Source organism: Corylus avellana, chromosome 11, assembly GCF_965113065.1.
Source record: "Corylus avellana chromosome 11, dhCorAvel1.hap1.2, whole genome shotgun sequence".
NCBI classification, from domain to species: domain Eukaryota; kingdom Viridiplantae; phylum Streptophyta; class Magnoliopsida; order Fagales; family Betulaceae; genus Corylus; species Corylus avellana.
In genome coordinates this window covers 20,253,301-20,278,846 of record NC_142500.1, presented here as the reverse complement: position 1 = coordinate 20,278,846, position 25,546 = coordinate 20,253,301, and the positions used below count along the sequence as shown (strand labels likewise).

Here is a 25,546-nt window from a genome sequence, read left to right as displayed (position 1 = left end):
AAATAAAAATTTATATGTATCAAAAAAAAAAATTATAGAACTGAGCTTACACCACTTATCTTTTACTGCTTAGTTTAAAATTTTAAATTGTAAAAGAAATTTATATGATAAAAGGGGATTGAAATAATCACATTCAAATTGTACGATCAATCAGGCGTATCAACCCATATTAGTGAGCTCATGGTATGGTCACCAAGGAATTGTTTTTGAACACATATTAATTAAACAATCCTGATTGGAGAAATTTTGTTCTTTATAAAACAGGCAAAAGTACTGGAAGACTGAAAGTTATGGATTAGTTTTCAGAAAAATCTGACCATTCAATCGCAACTAATTGGTACTGATGGATAAAGATACTGAATAAAAAGGATGTTTGCTGAACAAGTTATGATGAATTCAGGACCCCTCAGGAAATCATTTACATGGTGACTCTTATTGGCATTCAATTTCAGAAGTTTACTACCGTAAAGGTAAGAATTGTTTCCTCTATGCTATTGATCAGGAAAAATCACATTACAATACCGATATTACTCAAGGAGATTTTGGTACCTGCTCCGCAAGTATCCTTGTTTCAATGGTCAAAAAAAGGAACATCTTCACAAATGCATGAAGAAGCCGCTTGCAGAAACCCAACTCAGATGTAAAGCTCTCAGGCATGCCAAAGCACTGCTGCTAAAACTATAAAGCAATACAATCACCCAACATCTGCACTGAAAAAACAAAACACATAGGCAGTGCAACCATGCTAACTCCTTGAGCCAAGACGAATCCAATCTGTGTTTATTGTCCCAGCCAGAGGCCTCATTGCATGGCAGTATAGTTTTTGGAGGCAACCAAACCCAGTAGAACCGAGAGAATGACTTTGTTCCTAAAAAATCAAGTCCTTCGCTGAAAAGCTACACTTTTTTCTTAATCTGTCAAGACCGAACTTTTCCCTCTGTACGTGAAGATTCAAGCTTAGGCAGCAGTTCAGAGACCACCTTCTGTAGCGCAATATGTTTCAGCTGCTTCTTGTTTCCATTTATTACAAATTTTGAGAGAAATGTAATTTCTTGAGCACTCAAATTTTCAGCAAGCAGTTCATTCCAAAATTTATCATCCTCATTGAGGTTTGCCACCTTTAAGATTTCTATTACCTTCTCCAAGGTTGCTACACTCCTACCTGCACCACAACCCATTGCGGTTGCAGCACCCACTGCATTTGCGACTGCTAATGAACTAACCATGGGCATATTGTGAATAAAACCAAATGCAATAGCTGCCACAAAACTATCTCCGCACCCAACAGTGTCAATGACATTCACCTGATCACATTGTAGAATATGACTTACATCTTTCATTTCACATTAGGCAAGAAAGGAAGATAGACAAGGAGTTCAGACAGGTTAGAATAATGGACTCCAACCGAGTTGAGGGACATAGACTTTTTCACATTATTGGAAGAAAATCAGTTGTAGCCTATCAGTTTACATAATAGGTTTAATACAAAATATAGCAGAGACTCGTATTCACTGCAAGTCAAACTATTGGGTTTTATGTTATTTGTTATAACAATTTTAACATGATTTGGCACAAAAGGCTGCCACTATTGTGCAACAGCAAGAAACAGGTACAATATTTGGTTTAAATTGAACATGAAGAACAAACTTGAGTGCCATTATTAATCCCAAACTAGATGCTGTTATTGTGAGCAAAAACTTTCAACAACAATTATCAACATCATGGTATCAAAAGTGCAAAAGGAACTCATGGAAACATTATAAGAAACCAAGCTGGGATTATAGATTAATACCTTGAATGCAGCAGCACAAGATATACTTGACATAGTTATTAGAATTGAACCCCTCGATCCCATCTTAACAATCACCCATTTTGTGCGCAATCCTTTCTTGAGCAACTCCTGCCCTGCTAATATTGGATGTTTTATGCCAGTCAATGCTTCGGCCTGGCAAATCATTAACATAAGTGGATTAGGGTAAGAAAAAAATCTAGCAAGCAATACACAAACAGAGTTTCGTGTCTATACCAAAACCAATGAGGAAATCCAAAGAAATAAGGAGAGCATCTTTGTGCTACATCATACCTAATTGCTCATCAAAGTGAATCAATAATTCGTTCAAGGTTAGCGTACCTTTATATTCTTAATATCAACTTTGCAATGTGAACTTTTGGTACTCATTGCATAGACAAATCATTAATATACAATCAGTCCATCTATGGAACTAGAAATCAATCAGTCATGAGCTACCTCACTAATAATAAGATGTCCTGTGGGTATAGCCAGTCCTGTTCCCAAGTACTTAGAAAGAATAGGCTCCTAAGGGAAATACTTAGTTCAATTGAATTATAGGGTGTATTCTTGAACTAGCTCATTGTGTTCTGAACAACTGATCCAAATGACCCAATCCCCACCACCCATTCTATTGTGGACAGCATGCATCATTCCAACTGTTGTTAGCCATACCACATCCCATAATTTGCATGATATTTCAGGTTTCCACAGCATCTCAGACTCTACTCAAACGGAAATGTATGTCAATGAAGTGTAAACACACAAAAGATGGCCATAAAATGTGTAGTGTCTTACGCTTTCTGACCCATGAAGAAGAAATAAGCATGAGTCCTTTCAAACGGATGCTGGTCCCAACACTATCAATTCCACTTTCAGCAAAATTTAGCTCCAATTGCACAAATCCATAGGCAATAATAACCAAATGATTGTTCTGACTAGTTTGGATAATTTTGACAACTTCCGCATTAATAATTTGCTTGACAATCAAATCACACTCAATAACATTGGTAGAAGTAGCGAAGAAGGATAGTTCAATAGGGAGGCTACAAAAAGTATGATTTTGGATGGGATAGAATGGCGGAAAGAGTATATGTAGAACATCCTGAATAGTTGATGAGAATGCATAGCTGATATCAATTTAATAGGGATAGGTGTGTCTAGGCATTTGGGTGTTGACTGATTGATATATACCAATCAAACAAATAGGAAGTTACAATATATAGGTCCAGCCATCTTCCATTAACACGCCCATGAAATGCACTTAACAAAAATGTTTAGGATTATATGTGATAAACTGACAGAGAATCAGTTGAGGCAGTTTAGATGTGCATAAAGAAAACCAGTGGCAACACCACAATGAATGTTCAATATGTTTCAAATTGGAGCTGCTCCAAGGATGTGAGAACAGCCAAAAGAATGCGGATCAAGGTATTGATGACAAAGGAGCAGCTTAGCAAACCTAACCAGAAACAGAAATGGCCCTTGAGAGAAGAATGGTGCACTAACTGCATATTGTTGAAATAAGTACAATTGGTATAACCTAATATTGGAAGTCAAGAGGCCCCTGGCACCATAAACACAAACCGGAAAGAGCACACAAATAAACCAACAAACAATAACAACAAAAATAAAATGTAATTCCGTAACATTTAAGGAAAGTTATCAGTCAAACCTCATCGGAAGTCAGAAGGAGAACATCGCTCATCCTCAATAACTGGCTAAGTGCTCTCTGTTCTTCAGGTGTTCCATTGCAAAGACTCTTTCCACGTGGACCAGGATCAAAAAAGACTGATGTCCCAACTTCAACAGCATAATCCAGAGCTGAATTAATCAAGTTGGGGGAAAGCTCATCAAAGCCATAACCATTACAGAACAGGATCTTTGAATTTTTAATAGCCATCTTTACTTCCTTGGATAGTCCTCTCAACCAACTGAACGCAGGCTCCTTACTAAAATCAGCCCGACTGAAAAACAGAATCATCAAATACATTCACTGAAAAGGGCCATTTTCAGGGAGCTTCTAAAAAGCCCGGAAAGTTTTATTTTCTTTTTCAAAAAATTAAAGATTTTTACCTGCAAAAACCATGTCTTTGCAAAGGGTCAACTAGAACCCAGCAAAGAAGTGTTTCATAAAAGGCACTGGGACCATCAAGAACATCAGTATCTTCACTCATCCCAACCATACCAATTCCCTCATCATGAAGAACATCTAAGAGGAACTGTCCATAAATCTCATTACCCACATGACCAATTGCAACACAACGAAGTCCCAGCCTTGCTGCCGCTATAGCCATATTGCAATTACCACCAGCTTCCCAGAATTGCTATATATGCAAAAACAAATAATCAAAGTCCAAAGTCATCAACCTTTCATACAAAATATCCAAACAGCATCTGAACAACAGTACTGGGAATCATTCATAATATTCAATACAAATTACCAAAAATCAGTAAACTTTTGCATTTATTCGTGATTTAATAGCTTAAAAAGTTGAAACACACTTCAGCCAAACAAAAGAAGAAAAAAAAAAGAAGGCACTCATATATCAAACCTGAAAATGTAAGTGTGCATTTTGTAATTGATTTTATGTGTTGTAAATGGGCTGTGACCCATGTTAGAGTTAGACTGAATATAGCATATTAGTAAAAAAGGGCCGCCCATGTGTGTAGGAATTGTCCAGAACCTTGATCAGTGTTCTTTTCTTGGAGGCTAGGATGCCCTCGCAACAATTCTCATTAAATTTTCCCCAATTTTCTAGTTTCAATCAATTCTAATCACTACAATTTCCTTCATCAATCAATTCAATCCAACCAATCACCATACATCATTTTCCTAATTAGTAATTACCCAGAAAATTAAATCAGAAAATTTGTGTTCATAACATGTTATGATCCTAACGGCTTAACTGTAATTTTAACCATGAGTATATAAGCTCTTAGGTACCATAGAGTTCATTTTCAAGGGTGAATTCCTACCTGAAATTTGATCATTTGGTATGGGATCCAAGGTTGGGGTGTGTGGTCGGTTCATATAGGGGTGACCTGAATTAAAATGTCTTGGTATTATGTTTAGGGTGCGGAGCATTGTGGTATATTATGATCTTAAGTGTCCAACATAACTAAGTGCAATCTTAACTATGGGTAAATAAGGTATTGGTACCCTCCCGTGCAAGCTGATTTTCAAAGTGAGTTCTCGCTAATGTTTGTATTAGAAAATTTCTTCAAACCCAAAAGAAAACAAGAGTTAATACCATAAAGTACTCTAATTGCATTGTTCCCAACAAAAACAAAAAAAGCCAAATTCGGCTCTGAGACGCAAAAATTCAAAGGGGTCAATATGAACACACACAGACACACTGCATTCACACATTTTATGCAAAGCTTGCTCTTTAAACACCCCAAAAAAAAAAAGTTGAAGCATTTCAATTCACAAAAGAGAACCAGAACTCGAACCCGAACCTTATCGGGCGGCGAGGCCGACAAGCGGTCCATAAAAGCCTTGCGATCGTGAGGATTTTTGGGGGGCAATTTGGGAACACCGAGCACAATATCCACACACAGATTTCCCAAGGTCGCAACGTCCGTATCCTTATCTTTGACTCCGGCGCTCCTCAGTTTCCAATCCTGCTGTACAACGCCGTTTCCAGAGCCGGGTTTGGGCGGCGAGTCTTGAATTCCTACCCCTCTGCAGCTGAATACGACGGAGCGCGGTGATGGCGGGAAAACTGGGTAAGCCAGCCTAGGGTTTCGGGTGAGGATTGGGTGTGGAAAGGGTCCATGGTAAGAAAGAACTGGGGATTCGAGAGGCATTCAGAGGAAGGAAGGCAGGATGAGACTTGAAACTTGAAAGCGTAAAGAAGAAATGGGAAGGCAGAGACCATACGAGAGAGTAAGCCAGTGAAGACGGGAATTAAATAAATATTATATTAAATACTTAGAATGCTGTGGGAATTTTTTTTTTTTTTATGACGAGTGCCTTTGGCCTTCTGTTTTGACTAGTCACAGCCATGTCACAAATTCCAACCAACCAAAGATTGAGGGAATTGCAGGACTCTTTATAATACAGGCTTACTAATATTATTTTCATATGGTGGCCGACCATTCATTTGGGGTCGGGAAGGGATTGACCACCTTCTCTCAAAATTTTTAAAGAGTTTAGAATTGATTGTATTATTATTTTGAATTGTTAAAGGTAAATCACATTTTTGGAATAATTAAGGTCGGTCTAGTCCAACCTTATCCTTAAATGATCATTCCTTTAATTATTTTGCTTATTTTACTCTTTTTTCGAGACTTATGTGACTCAATTGTCGTTAAAATTGTAAGTCGTTGTAATTACAAGAATTGGAGAGGAGCTCAATCCAACCAAATAATTATTAGGTCCAGTCTGAAGTAATTTCAATTAAATTATTGTACAAGTAGGATTTCAACTCCCTACCTCATATTTTCCCTTTTAAAGTGTAATAACATATAAAGTTAAAATGGAAAATTGGATTCAGTTGGAAAAATCTTTCTCCAATCAAGTTGAGGTGTGGGCATGACAGGGAATCTTTTGTTATTAGGAAAGGCTTTTTTCAAATGGAAATTTTCCTATACCATGATTGTGATAGCCATCCACTTTTGGCTTGGGTTCTAATCTGATTTTTTTTTGAAAATAGTATTATTAGAAACACTGGTCCATGCATAAGATGCATATTCTGAATCAACTTGCATCCCTGTCCGTCCATTTAAGAATATATTCTTCATCATAGGTCTATGGCTATGATATGATAACAAAAGGCATCCAAGTTGCATGGTGAAAGATGGGTAGCAACTTGAATGGGGGAAGTATAAAGCATTTCTCGTTTCTCATGATCTCCATACACCCTACGGTCCCTACCCATTCTTTTGTAGATTTATATTCTGTTTTTGAGTCTCTCTCTACCAAAACTTCCAAAAAGAAGATTTTACCAAAATGTATATTCAAAACCATAGCCTGAGTAGTGAGTCAACATGAGTTCTATACATTAATGAGATAACAAAATCTTAAGTACTTAATTAACTCTACTAATGAAAAAAAGCAAAGACACCAAACACATGCCTTAATGGATTAAGGGCTTTAATTTTTGTCGTGTGCCTGTAAGCACACGACACAAGATGCAAGCAATACTCGATATCAAGTGCCATATAAAAAGAACTAAAAATATGAAAAAGAGTACTTATTCCCATGCTTATCCCCCAACTTATCCATGCATTGCTTCTCTCCCATAATTCTTAAAACTTCTGGGTTCCAAGCTTTCAAGATGACTTCCCAGTTCCACATAAGTCAGGTGCGCTCTGTTTTAACTTGCTGTGCAGTGCACCAAAACTGGCTTCCTGGCATTTTTGCTCCTGTACACTTTATAGCATTCAAGAGGCATTGATAAAAACCATCATCGGACCATGGCAAATTACAAAAGCTTGATCATCTAAAAGTTTTCACTGCCAACAGATCATGGTAAAGGAGGTGCTTTTTAGTTTCTTATGTCAACCACACAATTTCACAGCAAAATGTCCGGACGGGGTTGTTCCTTAGACAATTCTTCAAGTCTGTTGATAACATTTTGGGCCAAATCACCAAATGCTCTGGAGACGACAGAATCAGGCGCTGATATTACTATCGGGACACCTTCATCGCCACCCTTTCTAATTTCTATTTCTAATGGTATCTGAAACAGTCAGATGCAAACTGATTAGAACAGATTAGCGGATGATTATAGCGAGGCACAGGTAGAATCAACTACATCCATTAAATTGCATTCCATCAAATATATACATAATATGGAGCAACCATACCCACAATATATATATATATATATATATATATATATATATATATATATATATATATATGGAGCAACCATGGTAATAATACATCCTCAAGATGCATACAGCTGTCATAAAGTTCAAGAAAGGAAGAAAACATTGGAATCTCCTACCACTCATTCCAACCCAAATGGTCACAGGATCATCCAACTTCTTCCATTTACCTTTAGTAGCAAGAATTTAAATTCTGTGAGAAATACGATTATCCTATCTTTTTTTGTTGTCTGCCTTTGGAAGTGATGCACTAATATTCAATTTCAAACGCTGGTAGAAAGTTGACTACATGAGAAAAGGTGGAGGTGGGTTTTCTTTTAACAATGGGGATATATTTGGTGCCAAATGGTGGCATGTTCTGACCTGAATTTCAAACGCTGGTAGAATGTTGACTGCATGAGAAAAGGTGGAGGTGGGTTTTCTTTTAACAATGGGGATATATTTGGTGCCAAATGGCGGCATGTTCTGACCTGGTCAAGGTTTCAATGCAACAGCATTTATTGAGGTTCACCAAAACAAGAAGAATCAAGTTCAAAAAGTAAAAAATGAAAAAACAAGAAGAATCAAGTTCAAAGGATCATACGGAAAGTCAACATTACTATGGCACATCTATGAAAAAATAGAACATACCTCACCAACAAAGTCCAAGCCCAATTCTGCAGCTGTCTTCCGAGTTCCTTCTTTCCCAAAAATGAATGAAGGTTCACCACAGTGTGGACACTTAAAGTAGCTCATGTTCTCCACGAATCCCAAAATCTGACACAGCAATCAGAATTTTGATATAAAATGATGGTTAACAGGCTTTACTTCATCTCAAGTTAATTTCAAACTCTGCCAAGGAAAAGAAAAAAAAAAATCAAACTATCAAATGAGCAGGAATGCATGATGAAATAAGTAAAAAAGAGTTTGTTGTCAGTTCCTAGCAATCTCTTACAGATACAGAGCAGCACCATGTTGCATGAAATTACATGCATGCACTGTTCATATATGCTGTTTCTGCATCCTTTCCATCAGAGATAATGCAATCATGCCTCATGTCATTCCTTAGTAACATATGCACAACAAAGAAGTCTCTAAAATGATAAAACCATAACTTGAACCATTGACCTTCCTAACCACAATGTTATGTTAGAAACCGTTAAATTGCAACAAGTGCGTTACTCTGTAACTTAGACCAGTAACTGAATGTTCCAGCAAATGAAGAAGAATCTTAGCATATTTGAATCACATGAACTTGAGATCTCGTAACCCATAGCACACTGGGCACCCACTTGGACACTCAAACTTGATCGAAACAGATTATAATGCATCAAACAGAAGAATCAGCAATTTAGACAACAGTCCAACATGTCAACAGTTCAGGGGCCTGGTGTAGAGAGAGAGAGAGAGAGAGAGTAAAAGAAGAGGACGTAGAGAACAAGAGATGATCATACAGGAACTTGGACTTTAGAGAACATTTTAACTCCTCTACGAGCATCCATTAACGCCACATCCTGAGGAGTTGAAACAATCAGTGCACCTGCCAGCAAAGCAACAATGGTTAAAGACAATCAAAGAAATACTCCCACCGAAATATGTCAACAATGCATGTATAAGGAATGCAACAGACAACTATGACATCTGATTTTAGCTGCACTTAGAGGCAACCACCAATGCAATAGACCCAAAAGCCTCTAGAGCTAGGTTGTTAAGTTAGTCAACTACCTGATAAACGCAGCAATTGAGAAATAGCTATCTGAGCATCACCAGTGCCAGGGGGCATATCTATCACAAGAATATCAAGATTTCCCCAGTTTACATCTCTGACCATTTTTCCAATCGCATTCCCTACCTGCAAGAAATCTGTTAACCCAATTTCGAATAGTATGCAATGAAAGAACTGTATGAAGCGGATTCTTTGGAAGTTCAAGCTCCTAGGTTGCAGCCCCTTTTTGGGAATCCATTTGCCTGGACAAAAAGAAAGGGAAAAAAAAAAGAAAAAAGAAAAATATATATATATATATATATATGTGAAGCCAAACCAAGCCAAATGGATTCTCATAATAACTAATCATTTGCATACTTACGAATCTATATATAAAGATCCAATGAACAACTAAAGTCATTAGAGTCAAATGTGAAAAGTTAAAATTTGAAAACTTCAAACTCACATATAAAACTAAAAAACAGCATGATAATATAAAAAAGCTGTTTAACCAATTACCATATGACTGATATCAAATGAAGATCATTTTGACGCAATCAAAAAAAAAAAAAGAATAGAAAAAAGGATCATTTTTCCTTTTGTATTTTTCCGGTGTACTTAAGGGCGCCTTACGCTTTTAATAAGATTGGATTATTACCTATAAAAAAAAAATATTAAGAAGACAAGTTATTTCTGATGTGACTGAATCATTATCTTTGCCCCAACTCCATTACTGTACCACTCGCTAACACCTAACCAACAATAATTTCCAACTTGAAGGGAAAAGACAAGGGGAAGAAAATAGGAAGTTCAACTTCATCATAAAGTGACATTAACACTATCACTATCTTTACCTTGGCCTTTCTACTTCCTTCCATGTTTCACATGCGTTTAGTGCTCATCCTCTCTCACTAGATAAAGGTCAACTTTAAGGATCCTTTTTTCAACTATCTATGTCAAATTATTTGATGTCCAAATGAAGGGAAAATAGAACTGGAGATTTTGCCACGTTTCACATGTTACTTCTTCATTTCTTCAATGAGAATTTCATGGAGATATGAGAGGGAGGATGGAGATAGATTAGGCTTGCTGCTAAGGGGAACCCTTGAGTGCCACAACACACTAGTGCCACCAATCTGTCACCATTGTACAGCTTTAAAATCAAACAGCCATGCACAACCCTCACCAAGCTCAGCATCACACCAATCCAAGTCGTGCATCCAAAGAAATAATCCACAGCAACCTCGTCTCCTGAGGTGAGCTCCATAGCTACCAAACCAAGAGGCCATTCTCTTATTTTGGGAAAGGAGAGGGAGGGTTAGTCTCCCTTACATCCCTTCCTATCCGGTGACACTAAAACGACAAAATGTAAATGCAAATAATGATGACATTTTTGACATCTGCCTAGAGTATGGAAAACTGTTTTCATTAGTAATCAGTTACATATGCTTAGGAGATAAAAAGAACAAAATGTTCCATGTAATTTGCTCATAAATCTACACTACTAATCCTCTTGTTATTTTTCTTTTGATTAGTAAATTCCTTTAGAAGGATACAAGAGTGCACCATTCATGACAACTACATACAAAAATTATTTTACAGCCCACACCAACACATTATAAGCATAAAGAAAGAGTTTAATTGAGGTATCCAAAACAAGATACCAAATTAAACCACTATGGCCATATTATCCATTATAGTATCAATGACAATTCTTCAAAATGAGTATGCAAAAGCACAAACCATTAGCATCTACATTTGGAAGACCAAAAAAAAAAAGGGGATTTGAAACAAATGCATCTTCAAGCAAGATGGGACAAAAAAGAAGGGCAATAATAACTAGGCAGACATACCATGGGACCTCTCCACACAAATGCAGCATCTGTATCCACAAGCAATCCCATTGACATACACTTGATTCCATAGTTCTCAAGAGGAACCATTTTCTTATCTGCTAGAGAAAGACAAACATAATGAATGATCTCTAGATTAGTAATTAAGAAGCAGGCTGTGAAAAGGTGTCTACTTATATTGAGGCCAGAACTAAGTGAGATAAAGGCATAGTGGTAGGCAACATGCAGTCAGAATAAGGATAATATGCTTAGATGATCAAATTAAACAAAAAAGCAATGGGAAAACATGCGGCGGGGGATGAGTTCAAATGTCATATAGTTGAGTGGAAGGTGGTTTGTTCCAAAATCTATTCCTTCTGTCACATTTTGTTTGTCCATCAATGCAAAGCCCACTGTTTCACTATGCGTTCCTCCCATCTTTTATTATCACAAATTATATTAGCACAAAAGTAATTTCACACCAATGTAAGCTGATTTCTACAAAAACCAAATGGTCCAAGGCGTTTCCAGAAAAATGAAATTTGGAACTACTTGGTGATGACCACTTTAGCAAAAAATAGGTACTGTTAAGGTTGTATTGGTGAAACATACAAAGATTGCGTACAGTTATAATGACTAAAACTAACTCAACCATCAGTATCCCTAACTTGTTTCAACAGCATTGACATAGTGGATATGCACTATCTGCTCATATGACATTCCAAAATCGACAAAAAAAAAAAAACGAAATCTATAGCACCTTAGGTGATATTAAGAGAAAGAAGTACCTTCAGTCACCTCTGGCTTACTATTGATCTTCATCATGATAGGAACATTTGGTCCATACACATCAGCATCAAGCAAACCAATCTTCAGGTGGAACTTGTTAGCAAGTGCAACGGCCAAGTTAACTGCAAGCCCATCAGTATGCATAAGCTCAAAACACAAGTAGAGCCAGAAGAAAAATAATTGTAGGTGTGCTGTCCTGTTTACATAATAATTCAAACAAAGAAAAAGAAAAGGCTGTGAAGTTTAAATTCATTACTTCATACTCAGATTTACAAAGATGCAAAACATATATGCTGTGCTAGTTTGACCATGTTCTTTCTACCACCACTCCTTTTTCAGTCACCTCGCAAAAGATGTAGACAGACCTCATATTGATAGTAAGCATCATAGACTCAACATCAAATAGATTCGGCAGTTTACTGTGAGATATTACTTATTCCAAATGGGAAATTGAATGTACGCAAGTACCAATGCTTGTGCTTCTCTCGTATATAAGCGTTAAGCCACCCCTGGTGCACAATTTCCAGACCCTTAAACCGAGAAAGAAACTAATACAACACTGTCATCAATGAGTCATGAATCTAAGCAGCCATCACCATCCCCCGAGACCCTGAACTTGATTCCTTTCAGAACACATGTAACTTCAGCAAGAGCCCCAAAATTTAGACTTTCCAAAATGCCGAAGATTAAAAACCCAAAAAGTCATCAACTCCCGCAAAACTCCAACATCTAATTTTCGTCTGACTGTTCTAAGCACATCAAAGGACCCCAATTTATACAGATTTAGGACGGCCCAATAGGCCAAATGCCAGTAAATATTTTTTTAAAAAAAAATCTTCACTCCTTTAAATATTAACATCTTGACAAATAACCCATATCTTAAAACCCAAAAATCTCAACGAAAAAAAAAACAAACAATAAACACAAAAAAAGTACCTGCAGTGGTGGACTTGCCCACGCCGCCTTTACCAGAAGCAACGGCTATGGCATGCTTAACCCCTTCAATCTGAAGATCCTTCTTGATGCTAGAGTAACCCCTAACACCTCCAAGCCTCTACACATGCCCATTCAAATCCTTTCAACAACAACAACAACAACAACAACAAAAATTTGAAAATTGTAAAGCAACTTACAGTGAAGGACCTGAAGAACCCCTCCATTAATTCCTTCAAAGCCAAATGATAGCCTCCAGAAGAGCTGAGAAAAATACTTGCAGCTTCTTATTGAGTTGTGACTTTCCAAAGTCCCACATCGAAGCGTTTTTGAAAGATACTAGCAGCTTCTTAAAAGAAAACACATTTTTGAAAGAATTTCTATCATTTCAGCGTGAGAATTGAAATATCAGTTATTACTTGACCGTCGTTTAAGTGACGCGCGGTGTCTATTACTGGGGATTGGTTGTCGTTTAACTAAGAAGTGCATATTTTTGGTAGTTTTCATTATATCTTTTTACAATATTTGTTTGGTGGGATTCCATATTATCATGGTTGATGTCAGGTCACTTGCATGATATCAATATATATGAAATTAAACCAATTTGAATCATTTATCTAAATGAACAATAAATATATTTGAAAAGGAAAATTATACTTAGCCAATACTCGATTTATAATTATCTCACTACATTTTAAAATGTGACAATCAGTCTCTTAAATCACCAAAAAAAAAATCAATTTGCCCCCTTCGGTAGCATTTTCTGCTTATAAGAAAAATGCATCACATAATTCACATTTAACTCAACTTTTTCATTACACACCTACATTAGTGTTAAATTACTAAACTCCCTTTTAATAGTAAGGCCCAATACGTAGAATATTTTTTAATTTAAATAGGAGCGAATTGACGAAGTTACAGTTCGATTTCATAACCTTTGGCTCTGATACCATGTTAAATTACAAGTTATCCCAAAAACTTAAGCTGATACCTTTGGCTCTGATACCATGTTAAATTACAAGTTATCCCAAAAACTTAAGCTGATAGGAAGAGATAAATTTAATCACTTAATCAGTACTTTAACAATTAGAGGGAGACCCATGGTTTGATTGTAGCTCTCCATGCTTAGGGTTTTTTGGGTTAAGTGATGCATTTTCTATCGAGGTCAACAAAAAATGCTAACATAAAAGCAAAATAAAAGTGTTTAGTAGTTTGAGAGGGTCTATTGTTACTTTTTAAAGTTTGGCAACGTGATAACAAATAGAAGGGCATGATACAAGCCTTGTGTATAACTTACTATTAAAAATTAATTTGCAAGAAAAATGTATTCAAGAGCTTATATACACATAGTTAAGATTGTACTTTAAGTATCGTAACATACCACTACACTTTGCTTTAGGAATAATTGACTATTAAAAACTAATTTATTAAAAAAGGGCGTTGAAAAGCTTATGTTTAGGATATTACAAGGTAAGTATATAGCTTTCCCTAAAAAAAAAAAAAAAAAAAAAGGTTTAACCTTGACGTCAAGTCAGCTCCTTAATGCGTGGCGAAAGTACTCATACCAAATGATACAAATTTAAGATAAAACTATTATTTAAAAACTGGCTTACAAAGAAAAAATGCCCTAAAACTTATACACATTAAATTGAGATTACACTTAAATGATACAAGACACTTAAAAGCATAACATACAGCAATATATAATGAGAATTAAACAGAACAAAAGAGTAGTGCTGCTTAATACTTGTTAAGCATGGAAGTCTGAAAATCAGGTTGATGGATTTCTTTTCTTTTCCCCTACTCTCAATGGGGTGTCCTGCAGCTGTATAAAGAATAGGAAAGTGGCATGATGGCTTTAAAGGTATGGCAAGAGGACACCACCATACCAAACCCACAAAAAAAAAAAAGATTTGGAATAATAAAGAAATATAATTGATTTTCTTCTTATGCTTATGGAAAGAAAATTCGAGTAAAAACTGGTAGAAAGCTCTTTATTAACTAGTTTAGGTAGGCAATCACAAAAAGAGATTGGAAGTAAAAAAATAAAAAATAAAAATTGCTTATTTATTTATTTATTTATTGTATTTTGGCATTGATCAAGACTTAAAGGATAGCACATGTATGTATTAATCGGTGTTGTTGGGAGATTTGAATCAACGTTTTGTATTAATAGGGTGGTGTTGTTGGCAGGTCAGCTTAAAATACACCCTAATATTTTTCAGACCCAAACACAAAGTAAAGAAGAAAAAAAATAAAATAAAAATATTAACGGCTTTGAATTTTCAAGTTTCCTTTATTTAGCAACCAAACTAGCATATAACAGTTGGTTTCAACGGTCAAGTGTCTTTCCCAGGTAGGGACCTCCTTGTAATTTACCCTCTCTTTTTTTTCTTCTTTTCTTCTAATCCATTTATTTATTTGTTTTTTTCTCAATTTTGCTTTTGCCATTTTTTATCAGAATTTGCACCTGTCGCTCTTCCTCTTTGGTTCTTTCATCAAGCTCCAGACCGGGTACCTACATTTTTTTTTTCTTCCCCCTTTTTTCTTGAATTTTTATTTGTGATTGAAATGTGCATTGTGTTTATTTACACCCTTTTGATCTTCATTTACGTATGTAGATCTTTTTATTCCTTATTAATTTGGTTTATTTTTGGTGGGACTTTAATGGGGTATCAATATTACAATTTGTTGCCAGTTAGAATCTCAAAAAAAGAAGAAAAAAAATGAAGGTTTTTTTAGCTTTGTTTATGGATAAGCTCCGTTGGAATATATGGAAAATATATATATATATATATATATATATATATATATATATATATATATATATATATATATATATATATTTTCCATATATTCCAACAAGCTCAATGTGCATTATTGAATTGAATTTGGGTTTGGTTTCGCACATTTAAGAGGTTAGGCTTTTATTGTGCTTTGCTTAACTTTCTATCCTTGTTAGTTGATTCTGGCATTATGTCGTACAGTTGGGTTGGTTTGAGTTTATTTTCTGGTTTTCTTCAGGGTTGTTCTTTTTAGTTGATTTAATGATGGTGTTGCGCAATTGGGTATGCCTCGTCTTTTACAAATTCTGGGAACTGGGTTTTCCTCATTAGTTTCTCTTTTCATTTTTTATTTATTTATTTTTTTTCATGAGGGGATTTCGGGATTTTACTCAACTGCTCACATGTTTGACGATTTTGTTCATATTCCTTCCAGTTAAGATTTAATATTTTACTTTGGCTGTTCCCAAGTTGTCTTATTGTCTCTTGTCTCTGTGGTTTTTAAATCTTCCAGTCGCATTTTGGCTGTTCTGGAGTTGTTTCATTGTTTTTTCCATCATTGGGTTGTTGAAGCTTTACAGCAACGATTGAGTTCAGGATGGGAATCTCAACTTTGAGAATTGGCAGGAGTTTCATATCTATCATTTTCACCAATAGAACCCTTCCTTGATATACCCAATCAGGGAGCTCATGCCTTTTTAGAGTGATTTGGGTGGAAATGGCGCTAACTGGGGTTTCATCTGTCAAAGTAGAAAGGAGTGCACCGGGGTTTACAGCTGTTCTGACATCTGCAGCTTGTGAATGGTTTTTGATTTTTCTGCTGCTTGTTGATGCTGGGTTATCATATTTGCTGACAAAATTTGCTAGTTATTGCAATTTGCAAGCGCCCTGTATCTTGTGCTCCAGGCTTGATCATCTCTTAGGCAATGAGAAACCCAAGTTTTATCGTCACTTACTTTGCAGGAACCATAGATCAGAGATATCATCTTTGATTTCTTGTCACATTCATGGTAAGCTTGCTGATGGCAGTGGGATGTGTGAGGGTTGCCTCTTGTCATTCACCATGAAGAACAAATCAAACCCCGAAACTCACAGGTTGTTGGTGGGTATATTGGGGATGGATCTTGTTGGTTATGGTTTCCAAAGCCCAGTGCTGAACAAGGATTTTATCTCTGGTTCCATGGGCACAAAGCTCTGTTCTTGTTGCAATAAGCCTTGGAGGTCAAGACAAAATACCCAAAGATCACTCCAACTACAATCATCTCAGAGTGGTTTTGCTAAACCTTACATTCCTTTGCCTCGTTTGCCTAGCCGTAGCCGCATAAAACGTCGAAATAGCTTGAAGAAGATAAGGGGTAAATTTTCTGAGTCAGTGACATCTCGCCGTCTAGGAAACGGTGGTTTTGATCCCTTGTCTCATGTAGGATACTCTGAGCTGAAGATCACTTCCGATTCCGAGTCTGAGTTCCCATTTTCTGATAATGACGGTGGTAGTAGTATAATTCGTGAAAAAACTGAGGCTAAGGAAGATTTTGCTGTTCAATGTGCTTCAGAATTTCCAAGCAGGGCACTTTCCAGTGGTTTGGATCTGAAACCACCGAGCCATCTTTATAATATCTGGCCTTCACTTTTAGATCCATGTGTGCAGCCTGATGTTAGCAAGCGTCAGGATGTGAAATTCTCTGCTTCTAGAGTTGCAATTGAGCATGGTTTGAGTGAACTCAATTGGCAGCAAGTCAACCAGAAGTCTGGTCCTTCTGCACCACCTGAGCTTATTTCACTAGATGACATTCCTCATGAAGAATCAACAGAAAGCACTCCCATGCCTCCTCTCTGTCAGAGTTCCATTTCTACTGCATTAGCTGAGCTTATTACTCTAGATGACAGCCCCCCATCTGATGGAACATCACCAGAGAAGTGTATGCTCTCCTCTCTCTCTCTCTCTCTCTCTCTCTATCTGTGTGTGTGTGTGTGTGTGTGTGTGTAGAGATTCTTACATGTAACTTATTCCTCCTATCTGAAATGCTTTGCAGCGGCAGATGTTACTGGAAGAAGTGACAGTGGACATGTCTCTATCAATGAGTATGAGGAAGTACTAAAGTTGATAAGTACAACAGCCGGAGCATCTGTTAAAGGTGATCAGACCGTTAATGACCCTGCTGTTAAAAAGCCAGTTATTGTTGATCCAGATGATGTGCCTAAACAGGCTGTCAGTATTGAGGAAAGAGAAGCCTCTGATATTGTTGCAGAACAACTTACTGTGAGCGAACCTGATAGAGTCAACGAAGAATTGGTGCTGTTGCCAGCAAATGATTATTCTGCTCAACAGATTTGCTTATCATCAAATAGAACAAGTCCCATACTACCTGGTTGTTGTGATGAACAACAGAGAGCTGATACTTCCAACTATAATGGAACTCGGATGCTGCATAAGTCGGCCTCAGTGGAATCAAGTCTTGAATCTTTAGATGGAAGTTTAAGTGAAATTGAAGGTGAAAGTCTTCTTGATAGGTTAAAGCGACAGGTTGAGTATGACAAGAAATGCATTAGAGCTTTGTATAAGGAATTAGAGGAAGAAAGAAATGCTTCTGCAGTTGCAGCAAATCAGGCAATGGCCATGATAACGAGGTTACAGGAGGAGAAGGCAGCACTCCATATGGAGGCCCTTCAGTACTTGAGAATGATGGAAGAGCAAGCAGAATATGATCTAGAGGCACTGGAGAAAGCTAATGATCTCCTGGTTGAAAAGGAGAAAGAGATACAAGATTTGGAAGCAGAGTTAGAATTTTGTAGATCAAACTTACCCGAGGGAAGTAATGATTTGAAAGGAGAAAATGTCATTTTGGAGAGTACTAGTGTACCTTCCTTTACAAATAATGTCAATTTTCATTGTAAGTCAATGATGACTGAGGTATCAAAAGGAAGTTCTTTTGTTGCTGAAACTTCTTGCTTAGCATTTGAAGATGAAAAGTTGTATATGTCAGAGTGTTTGAAGAAATTGGAGAGGAAGCTTTATCAAATTTCCGGTGATAAGGCTTTGTCCAACATGCCTTATGGTGGACATTCCGAAAAATTTATAGATGGTAGAAATGACCAGGAAAAATCTCTTAATAGCAAGGTGAATCAATCAAATGGTCATATGGAAGAGAATTGTTTGTATGTGAAAAAAGACTTACATTTATCTAATGGAAACTCTACTTCTCATGAGGGGTCAACTGCTTCAGATGGTGATGATCATTTTGTTTGTAAGGAGAAAAATTTATTCTATTCCAATGGGCGAAAGCATTCCATGGATGAAACCAAAATCGGTTTGGTTGCTCTTGAAAATGAAATCTCAGACCTTAATGATAGATTGGAATCACTTGAGGCAGATCATGATTTTCTTGAGCATAGTCTTAACTCCCTTCAACATGGAAATGAGGGACTACAGTTTGTTCAGGAGATTGCCCAACAACTGCAAGAATTGCGGAAAATTGGAATAAGATTAAGATGTCAATCTGTTCCTTGAGTGACATGAATCATGACGTGGTAAGCATACCAAAAAATATCTAGTTGTGCTAATCTTCACATGGAATTTTGGTCTGTAAAGTCAAATTTTTACGATAGTGTTTTTTTTTTTTTTTCCATGAGGGAATTTCTTATTTCTGCATGCCATATATAAGTATCAATGTCGGTCCCAAGCCACATATTCCTGTATCTTAGTGCAGAATCTTCTCAACCAGCAGAAATTTCTTCTGTATCTTTAGTGTCTGAGGGCTGAACCCTTAAGTAGGTCAATTCCTTGAGGTTGTTTTGTTTTTTTTCCATCTGTAATTTCTCAGAGTATGTCATGCCTTGATGAACCACCAAAACCCACTGTTCCTTGATTCTGCTAATATTACTTATGTTATTACTGCATTGACTTCCAGATATGTAGCTGAATTATTTAGAACAATTTACCTTAAACGAATTATTATTAGACATTCGTGTATATGAAAGGTACATGAATTGCTCTGGTGAACTTTTCGCATTGAGAAACACAGGTTGACTGGCATAGGGGAAATATATTAACCGCTCTTTGAAAGTCATGACATTCAATTGACAGTAGTAACCAGTCAATAAAATGACTGTTTTGGTTGAAAGAATCTAATTGAGGAAATAGCATCTCCATTGACTGTTGACAAGTGGTTTATCGTTAGCAGTATCGTCAAAATCATGATCCTGACTTCCTGAAATGTTTTCAAAATTTTAGGTCCTTATAGTACTTCATGGAATGTTAATAAACTGGTGTCAGTAAAGAGCAGTTTGACACAGAACTACCTCAGCTTCTTAACAATTGTTTTGATTATTTATTATTGATATTAAGGAGACCATCATACATGACCAATTTTTTTTTTAGAATACTTGGAAACTCACTGCTGCAACTACTATTGCATTTAAATACTTAAAAATGGATGTGGAAATCATATGATTTGTAATAATGTCGAAAACTAAAGATCATATGGGGCATTACAAGCGATTAGGATTCACATTCAAGAATGCATCTCTCTGAAAACTGCTGACAAGAGAACTCATTTGACTTCAAGATGAATAAAATATGAGCTGACAAGTGGTTCTTTCTTTCATGTTTTCCTCATTAGGTGTACCTCAAGTTGCTAATCAGATTTGAGAATTTCTGGCACATTTGATGAGTTTGTCATGCTTGCAAATTAACTTCCATATTATATCCCCAGAATTGCCTTTCTTAATCCTAAAAGCTGTTGGCTTTCTGTGCTTTGCTGCCTTAAATTTGATATCTACAGGTTGAAATTCATCACGCTTATCTTCCAATAATAGCCTAACCTTTTTCTTCTTCTTCCCAAATTATATTTTTCAGATGTATACCAAATCACTACGAGGAAACCAGAAAACAAAAGTCAAGACTAGAGGAAGATTTTCAGCCAGTTGTGGGGTGCAATGATCGAAGAAGTCATGGCTCGGTTTTCAGTTTGCCTGCAAATATGAATAATCAAGATGGGGTTTCGCGTACAGGTACCACGAGAACAAAATGGTATATATTAGGAGATAGCATTGTCAACTTTGGAAGTAATGTCTTCCGTCTTCCTTTGTTTTCCCTCTGAGTTTTGTTTGATTAAAGAGATGTTTGGGGTAACTCATTTTGTTATATCAAATGACAAGGAGATGGTAAAACTGGTGATTTTCTTTTTGGCTCAATTTCTTGTTCTCAAGTTTGCTTATTATTCCCATAGGCAAACCAGTTCCATTGTAAATTCATACAGATGATGATTTTAGTGGTTATAGAGATTATACACCAGAGGCAATTCCTGATATTTTCCCTAAAATTGCCATGCAAATAGGTATGTAGAGTACTCTGCCTTGTCTTTCCTACTTTATATACTCTTTTCGGTTATCTTCCTTGACAACTCTTTGTTCTGCAAAATGTCCAAAATGTACAAGATAAAGGGACCCATTTCAAATTTTTGTATGGGTGAGAAGGAAAGGTCTAAAATTTGGTACAGGAACAAGAACAATCCATCATTTTCTATTTGGGGAGAAGATGAGACTTTTCAGGATCACGTAACATGTGCACAGATGTCTTCGATCTGTACAGATGTTTGTGGAAGCCACTGGTTTCCCCCACGTACGCTTCATATGGCATTCTTTGAAATTTACAATCACCGATATGATGACGAAGATGGATTATGTTCCGTACTAGGAAAATTCTCCACGTTTTTAAGCACGAGTTGAGAATGCATTTTTATGGTTGGACTTGGACCAAATCCAATTAGCACGTTTCTAAATCAATGTTTAATTCCTTGGATGATTTGAATTCGATCTCTAAACCAGAAATAACGTAGCGGTACATGACACTGCTTCGTCATACCAAAAAAAATTTGCACATACCCTCTCCCACTCTATTAATCGGCGACATCCTCATCTATCACGGAATTCATAAGAATGGTGGTCATGACCATCCTCATGATGTGCAAAGTTTTTTGTTAGCTGATATGATAGTGTCACGTTATATTATCATGTTAGTGCGTAAGCTACCATACGTAAAATTGTACATATAGCTAGCATTTTTTAAAAGAAAAATGGCCAAAATAAAGTGGCTTTCTAAAAATTTAAAACAAAGGCAAGAAAGTTTGATTATGATCATATGATAATACTCCATATCAATATCAGTCCCAAAAGAAAGAAGACAACAAAGAGTCCCTTCTATCAGGTGTAAAACCCCATTTTACAATATTCAATAAAAAAATATATACATAATATAAAAACATCAAATACAATAGAGACGAAAACACCGTATCTTTAATTCAAATTAATCACATAGACTTTTTCATTTGTTTTAACCCAACGCCTACCACCCACCTCCGAGCCCCCCACATCGGAGTCTCCAAAACCAACAAAGATAATTATTCCAGTGGTTTTGTCAATGAGATAATTTGTCAATAGAAGAAAAATTATTTGGTGTGAAGAGTTATATATAATAGTTTTTGGTATTTTAAGCTTAGGTGTTTGCTTCCTATTCGAGAGTGCAAAACATTCCGTTTATACCATAACCTCATTGAAGTTATTATCCACAAGAAAACATTGTTTTAATAATTTGGAAATTACATATAATGTGATAAATATAGGATTTGTTTGCTTGATGGATTGGGTAAACAAATTTAAAAGTAATCGATTGAATTTTGTTATTGTAGTTGCAGTAAAGATTTTTAACATAAAGAAAAAAAAATGGTAATACGCATGAGAATTTTTAAGAATTATTCTTTCATTAGACTTGCATTTATTTGACAAAAATAAAATTAGACCGTTTGTATGGATTTTTTGGGTTAAACCATCATCATTTTGGTTATAGAAACTTATTCGTATATCTTTGGTTGATTAATTCCATGGTCATACAAGATTGTGATTCTCATGATCATGAAAGATCGAGACTGAGTTGCGAAATTAACAACAAAAACAGCCACACTCGACCTTATAAATACCGACACCATTGTCCATGTCCAATATGCCTATCCACAAAAACACATCGAAAAGATATCAATAAGCACCTGTCCAACTATTAGCCATGTTGTTCCTCCAACTCCTAGCCTTATTTTCTCTTCTCATCCTTCTGCCCTTAGTTTCCATCCTCTTCATCACCAAAGCTTCAGCACGCAAAAAACAATGATTGCCATCACCCACCATCAGCCTCCCAAGGTCCTACCCTATAATCGGTTCATTCTTGGCCGAGCTCGCCAACCGCAACCGCCGTCTCCAATGGCTCTCAGATATCCTCCAAATCTCACCTTCCGCCACTTACGTCCACCACCACTACTTCGCCAAGCGCCAGGTCTTTATCGCCAACCCTATTGCCGTCCAGCACATCCTCAAGACCCACTTCCACAACTATGGCAAGGGAGTCGATTTCCATCGAACCCTCAAAGACTTCCTCGGCCAAGGCATCTTCAATGTGGATGGCGAGTCTTGGAAGTTCCAAAGACAACTCGCTAGCCATGAGTTCAACACCAAGTCTCTACGCAAGTTCATCGAGACGGTTGTGGAAACCGAGCTCTCTAACCGCCTCAACCCTATCCTCTCCTCAGCTGCTGCAACCGGAACTATCCTAGACTTCCAAGACATTCTTCAAAGGTTCGCCTTCGACAACATATGTCAAATCGCTTTCGGGTTCGACCCCACCTACTTGTTACCCTCTCTTCCACAAACCAAGTTCGCTCAAGCTTTTGAAGAAAGCGTCAAGATCAGCAGTGAGAGGTTGGATGCATTAATCCCAGTCGTTTGGAAAATCAAGAAGGTGTTGAACATTGGGTCCGAGAAGCGTCTGAGAATCGTACTCTCAGAAGTTCAAGAATTTGCCAAGAACATAATAAGAGAAAAGAAGCAAGAGCACAAAGAGAAGGCTTCGCTCGATTCCGTCGACCTCTTGTCAAGGTTCTTGAGCTCCAACCACTCAGATGAGACCTTCGTGATGGACATGGTGATAAGCTTCATACTTGCTGGGCGTGATACTACCTCCTCAGCTTTGACATGGTATCTCTGGCTACTTTCCAAGAACCCGCATGTTGAGTCTGAGGTTCTAAAGGAAATCGAAGAGAAATCTGAAGCGCCTGTCTACGATGAAGTCAAAGACATGGTGTACACTCATGCTTCTTTGTGTGAAAGCATGCGGTTGTACCCGCCTGTCCCATCGGATACGAAGGAGGTACTAAACGATGACGTTTTGCCAGATGGCACGATGGTGAAGAAAGGAATGAGAGTGACCTACATGCCGTACGCGATGGGGAGGTTGGAGAGTTTGTGGGGGTGTGACTGGGCGGAGTTCAAACCTGAGCGGTGGCTTGAGAAGGACGAGGCGGAGAATAGCGAGTGGAGGTTCATTGGGAGGGACGCATACACATACCCAGTATTCCAGGCAGGGCCGAGGATTTGCTTGGGAAAGGAGATGGCATTCTTGCAGATGAAGAGGGTGCTTGCAAGCATTCTTAGACAGTTCAAGGTGGTGCCAGCGCTGAAGCAAGGTGCGGACCCTGAGTTTGTTCCGCAACTTACTTCTAAAGTGAAAGGTGGGTTCCCAGTGAAGATTGTGAAGAGGGATGCATAAAAATATATAGGAATTTACGTAGATATGGCTTTTAGTTTGTTGAATAATAAACTTAATTTTAATAATATTTAGTTTAGTCTTTTCATCTCATATTCTCATATGTTACTAAGTGAGTTGAAGAGGTTGTGTCTTTTAGTTTTTCAAGAGTTATTTTATATAGGAATTACATGAGAGTTTTATGAGATGTAAATGAATGAAGTTATTGGAAAGAAGTTAGAATTGTTATTTGTATCCTATAAATACCCATGTAAGCAAGTTATTTTATTAAGTTGAATAAAGTTGAATATTCCTTTTCCTATTTTGTGTTCTCTCTTTGTGAGTGTTCTTTCCAATTTTCAACAAAGTGGTATCAAAACCATAGTTTATTGATCCTAGAGAAATGGCCAATTCAACATTCCCATTTCAATTCCCTCACCTTTCGAAAGACAATTTTGATAATTAGTGTGTTCGCATGTAGGCATTGCTTGAATCACAAGATGCTTGGGAGATTGTAAAAAAAGGCTACGATGAGCCTAGTGACGAAGCTTCTTTGAGTCATAATCAAAGAGAGGCTTTTTCAAAGACTTCGAAAGAATGATCAACAAGCTCTTACTCTTATTCATCAATGTTTGGATGAAGCTATATTCGAGAAGGTGGCGAATGCAACCACCTCCAAGCAAGCAAGGAGTTGATAAAGCGAAAAAAGTTTGCCTTCAAACATTAAGAGGTAAATTTGAAGATTTGCGAATGAAATAATCCGAGTCTAATAGGATTGAGTACGACACATTAATGGATAAGCACTATGGACCCATTCCATCCTATTAAACCACTTCTCCCTGCGAAGCTACAAAGGTATTGGCCAATAGTACGGCTTACAGTTGATGCTTTCCACAAGCACGTGGAAGCCGTTGGTTTCCCCACGTACGCTTCATATGGCATTCTTTGAAATTTACAGTCACCAATCGATGACGAAGATCGATTATGTTTCGTACTACGAAAATTCTCCACGTTTTTAACCACGAGTTGAGAATGCATTTTTATGGTTGGACCAAATCCAATTAGCATGTTTCTAAATCAATGTTTAGTTCCTTGGATGATTTGAATTCGATCTCTAAATCAGAAATTACATAGCGTCACAGCTGGCCTTACACGTTGACATGGCAGTACGTGACACTGCCTTGTCATGCCAACAAAAAAATTGCACATACCTTCTCCCACTCTATTAATCGGCGACATCCTCATATATATATCACGTAACTCATAAGAATGGTGGTTGTGACCATCCTCATGATGTGCAAATTTTTTTGTTAGCTGATATGATAGTGT

At 37.0% G+C, this 25,546-nt stretch overlaps 3 protein-coding genes and 1 pseudogene across 6 annotated transcripts; 2 read left to right on the top strand and 2 right to left on the bottom strand.

Annotated features, from left to right (window-relative positions):
- Window positions 1–406: 406 nt before the first annotated feature.
- On the bottom strand, window positions 407–5,694 carry LOC132166726 (pfkB-like carbohydrate kinase family protein). Its single transcript, XM_059577597.2, has 5 exons — window positions 5,252–5,694; window positions 3,866–4,116; window positions 3,465–3,756; window positions 1,793–1,945; window positions 407–1,304 (listed from the first exon to the last, which is right to left on the bottom strand). Exons 1-5 carry the CDS (start codon window positions 5,600–5,602, stop codon window positions 918–920), a joined length of 1,434 nt encoding a protein of 477 aa, XP_059433580.2. The 5' UTR covers window positions 5,603–5,694; the 3' UTR covers window positions 407–917.
- A 1,237-nt stretch (window positions 5,695–6,931) lies between these two features.
- INDH (INDH1(iron-sulfur protein required for NADH dehydrogenase)) lies at window positions 6,932–13,218 on the bottom strand. Of its 2 annotated transcripts, none has more exons than XM_059577536.2 (8): window positions 13,069–13,218; window positions 12,872–12,989; window positions 11,935–12,057; window positions 11,168–11,268; window positions 9,335–9,461; window positions 9,064–9,149; window positions 8,261–8,386; window positions 6,932–7,479 (listed from the first exon to the last, which is right to left on the bottom strand). In XM_059577536.2, exons 1-8 carry the CDS (start codon window positions 13,093–13,095, stop codon window positions 7,312–7,314), a joined length of 876 nt encoding a protein of 291 aa, XP_059433519.2. In that variant the 5' UTR covers window positions 13,096–13,218; the 3' UTR covers window positions 6,932–7,311. The 2 variants fall into 2 exon arrangements, with proteins under 2 accessions (XP_059433519.2, XP_059433520.2); XM_059577537.2 differs by having other exon boundaries at window positions 11,168–11,265.
- A 2,108-nt stretch (window positions 13,219–15,326) lies between these two features.
- LOC132166516 (putative myosin-binding protein 4) lies at window positions 15,327–20,939 on the top strand. 3 transcript variants are annotated; one of them, XM_059577346.2, is made up of 4 exons: window positions 15,327–15,382; window positions 16,166–17,570; window positions 17,691–19,179; window positions 20,507–20,939. In XM_059577346.2, exons 2-3 carry the CDS (start codon window positions 16,370–16,372, stop codon window positions 19,157–19,159), a joined length of 2,670 nt encoding a protein of 889 aa, XP_059433329.1. In that variant the 5' UTR covers window positions 15,327–15,382; window positions 16,166–16,369; the 3' UTR covers window positions 19,160–19,179; window positions 20,507–20,939. The 3 variants fall into 3 exon arrangements, with proteins under 3 accessions (XP_059433329.1, XP_059433327.1, XP_059433328.1); XM_059577344.2 differs by having other exon boundaries at window positions 17,685–19,179; XM_059577345.2 differs by lacking the exon at window positions 15,327–15,382 and adding an exon at window positions 15,765–15,786 and having other exon boundaries at window positions 17,685–19,179.
- A 2,816-nt stretch (window positions 20,940–23,755) lies between these two features.
- LOC132166762 (cytochrome P450 94A2 pseudogene) lies at window positions 23,756–24,241 on the top strand (annotated as a pseudogene).
- Window positions 24,242–25,546: the final 1,305 nt, after the last annotated feature.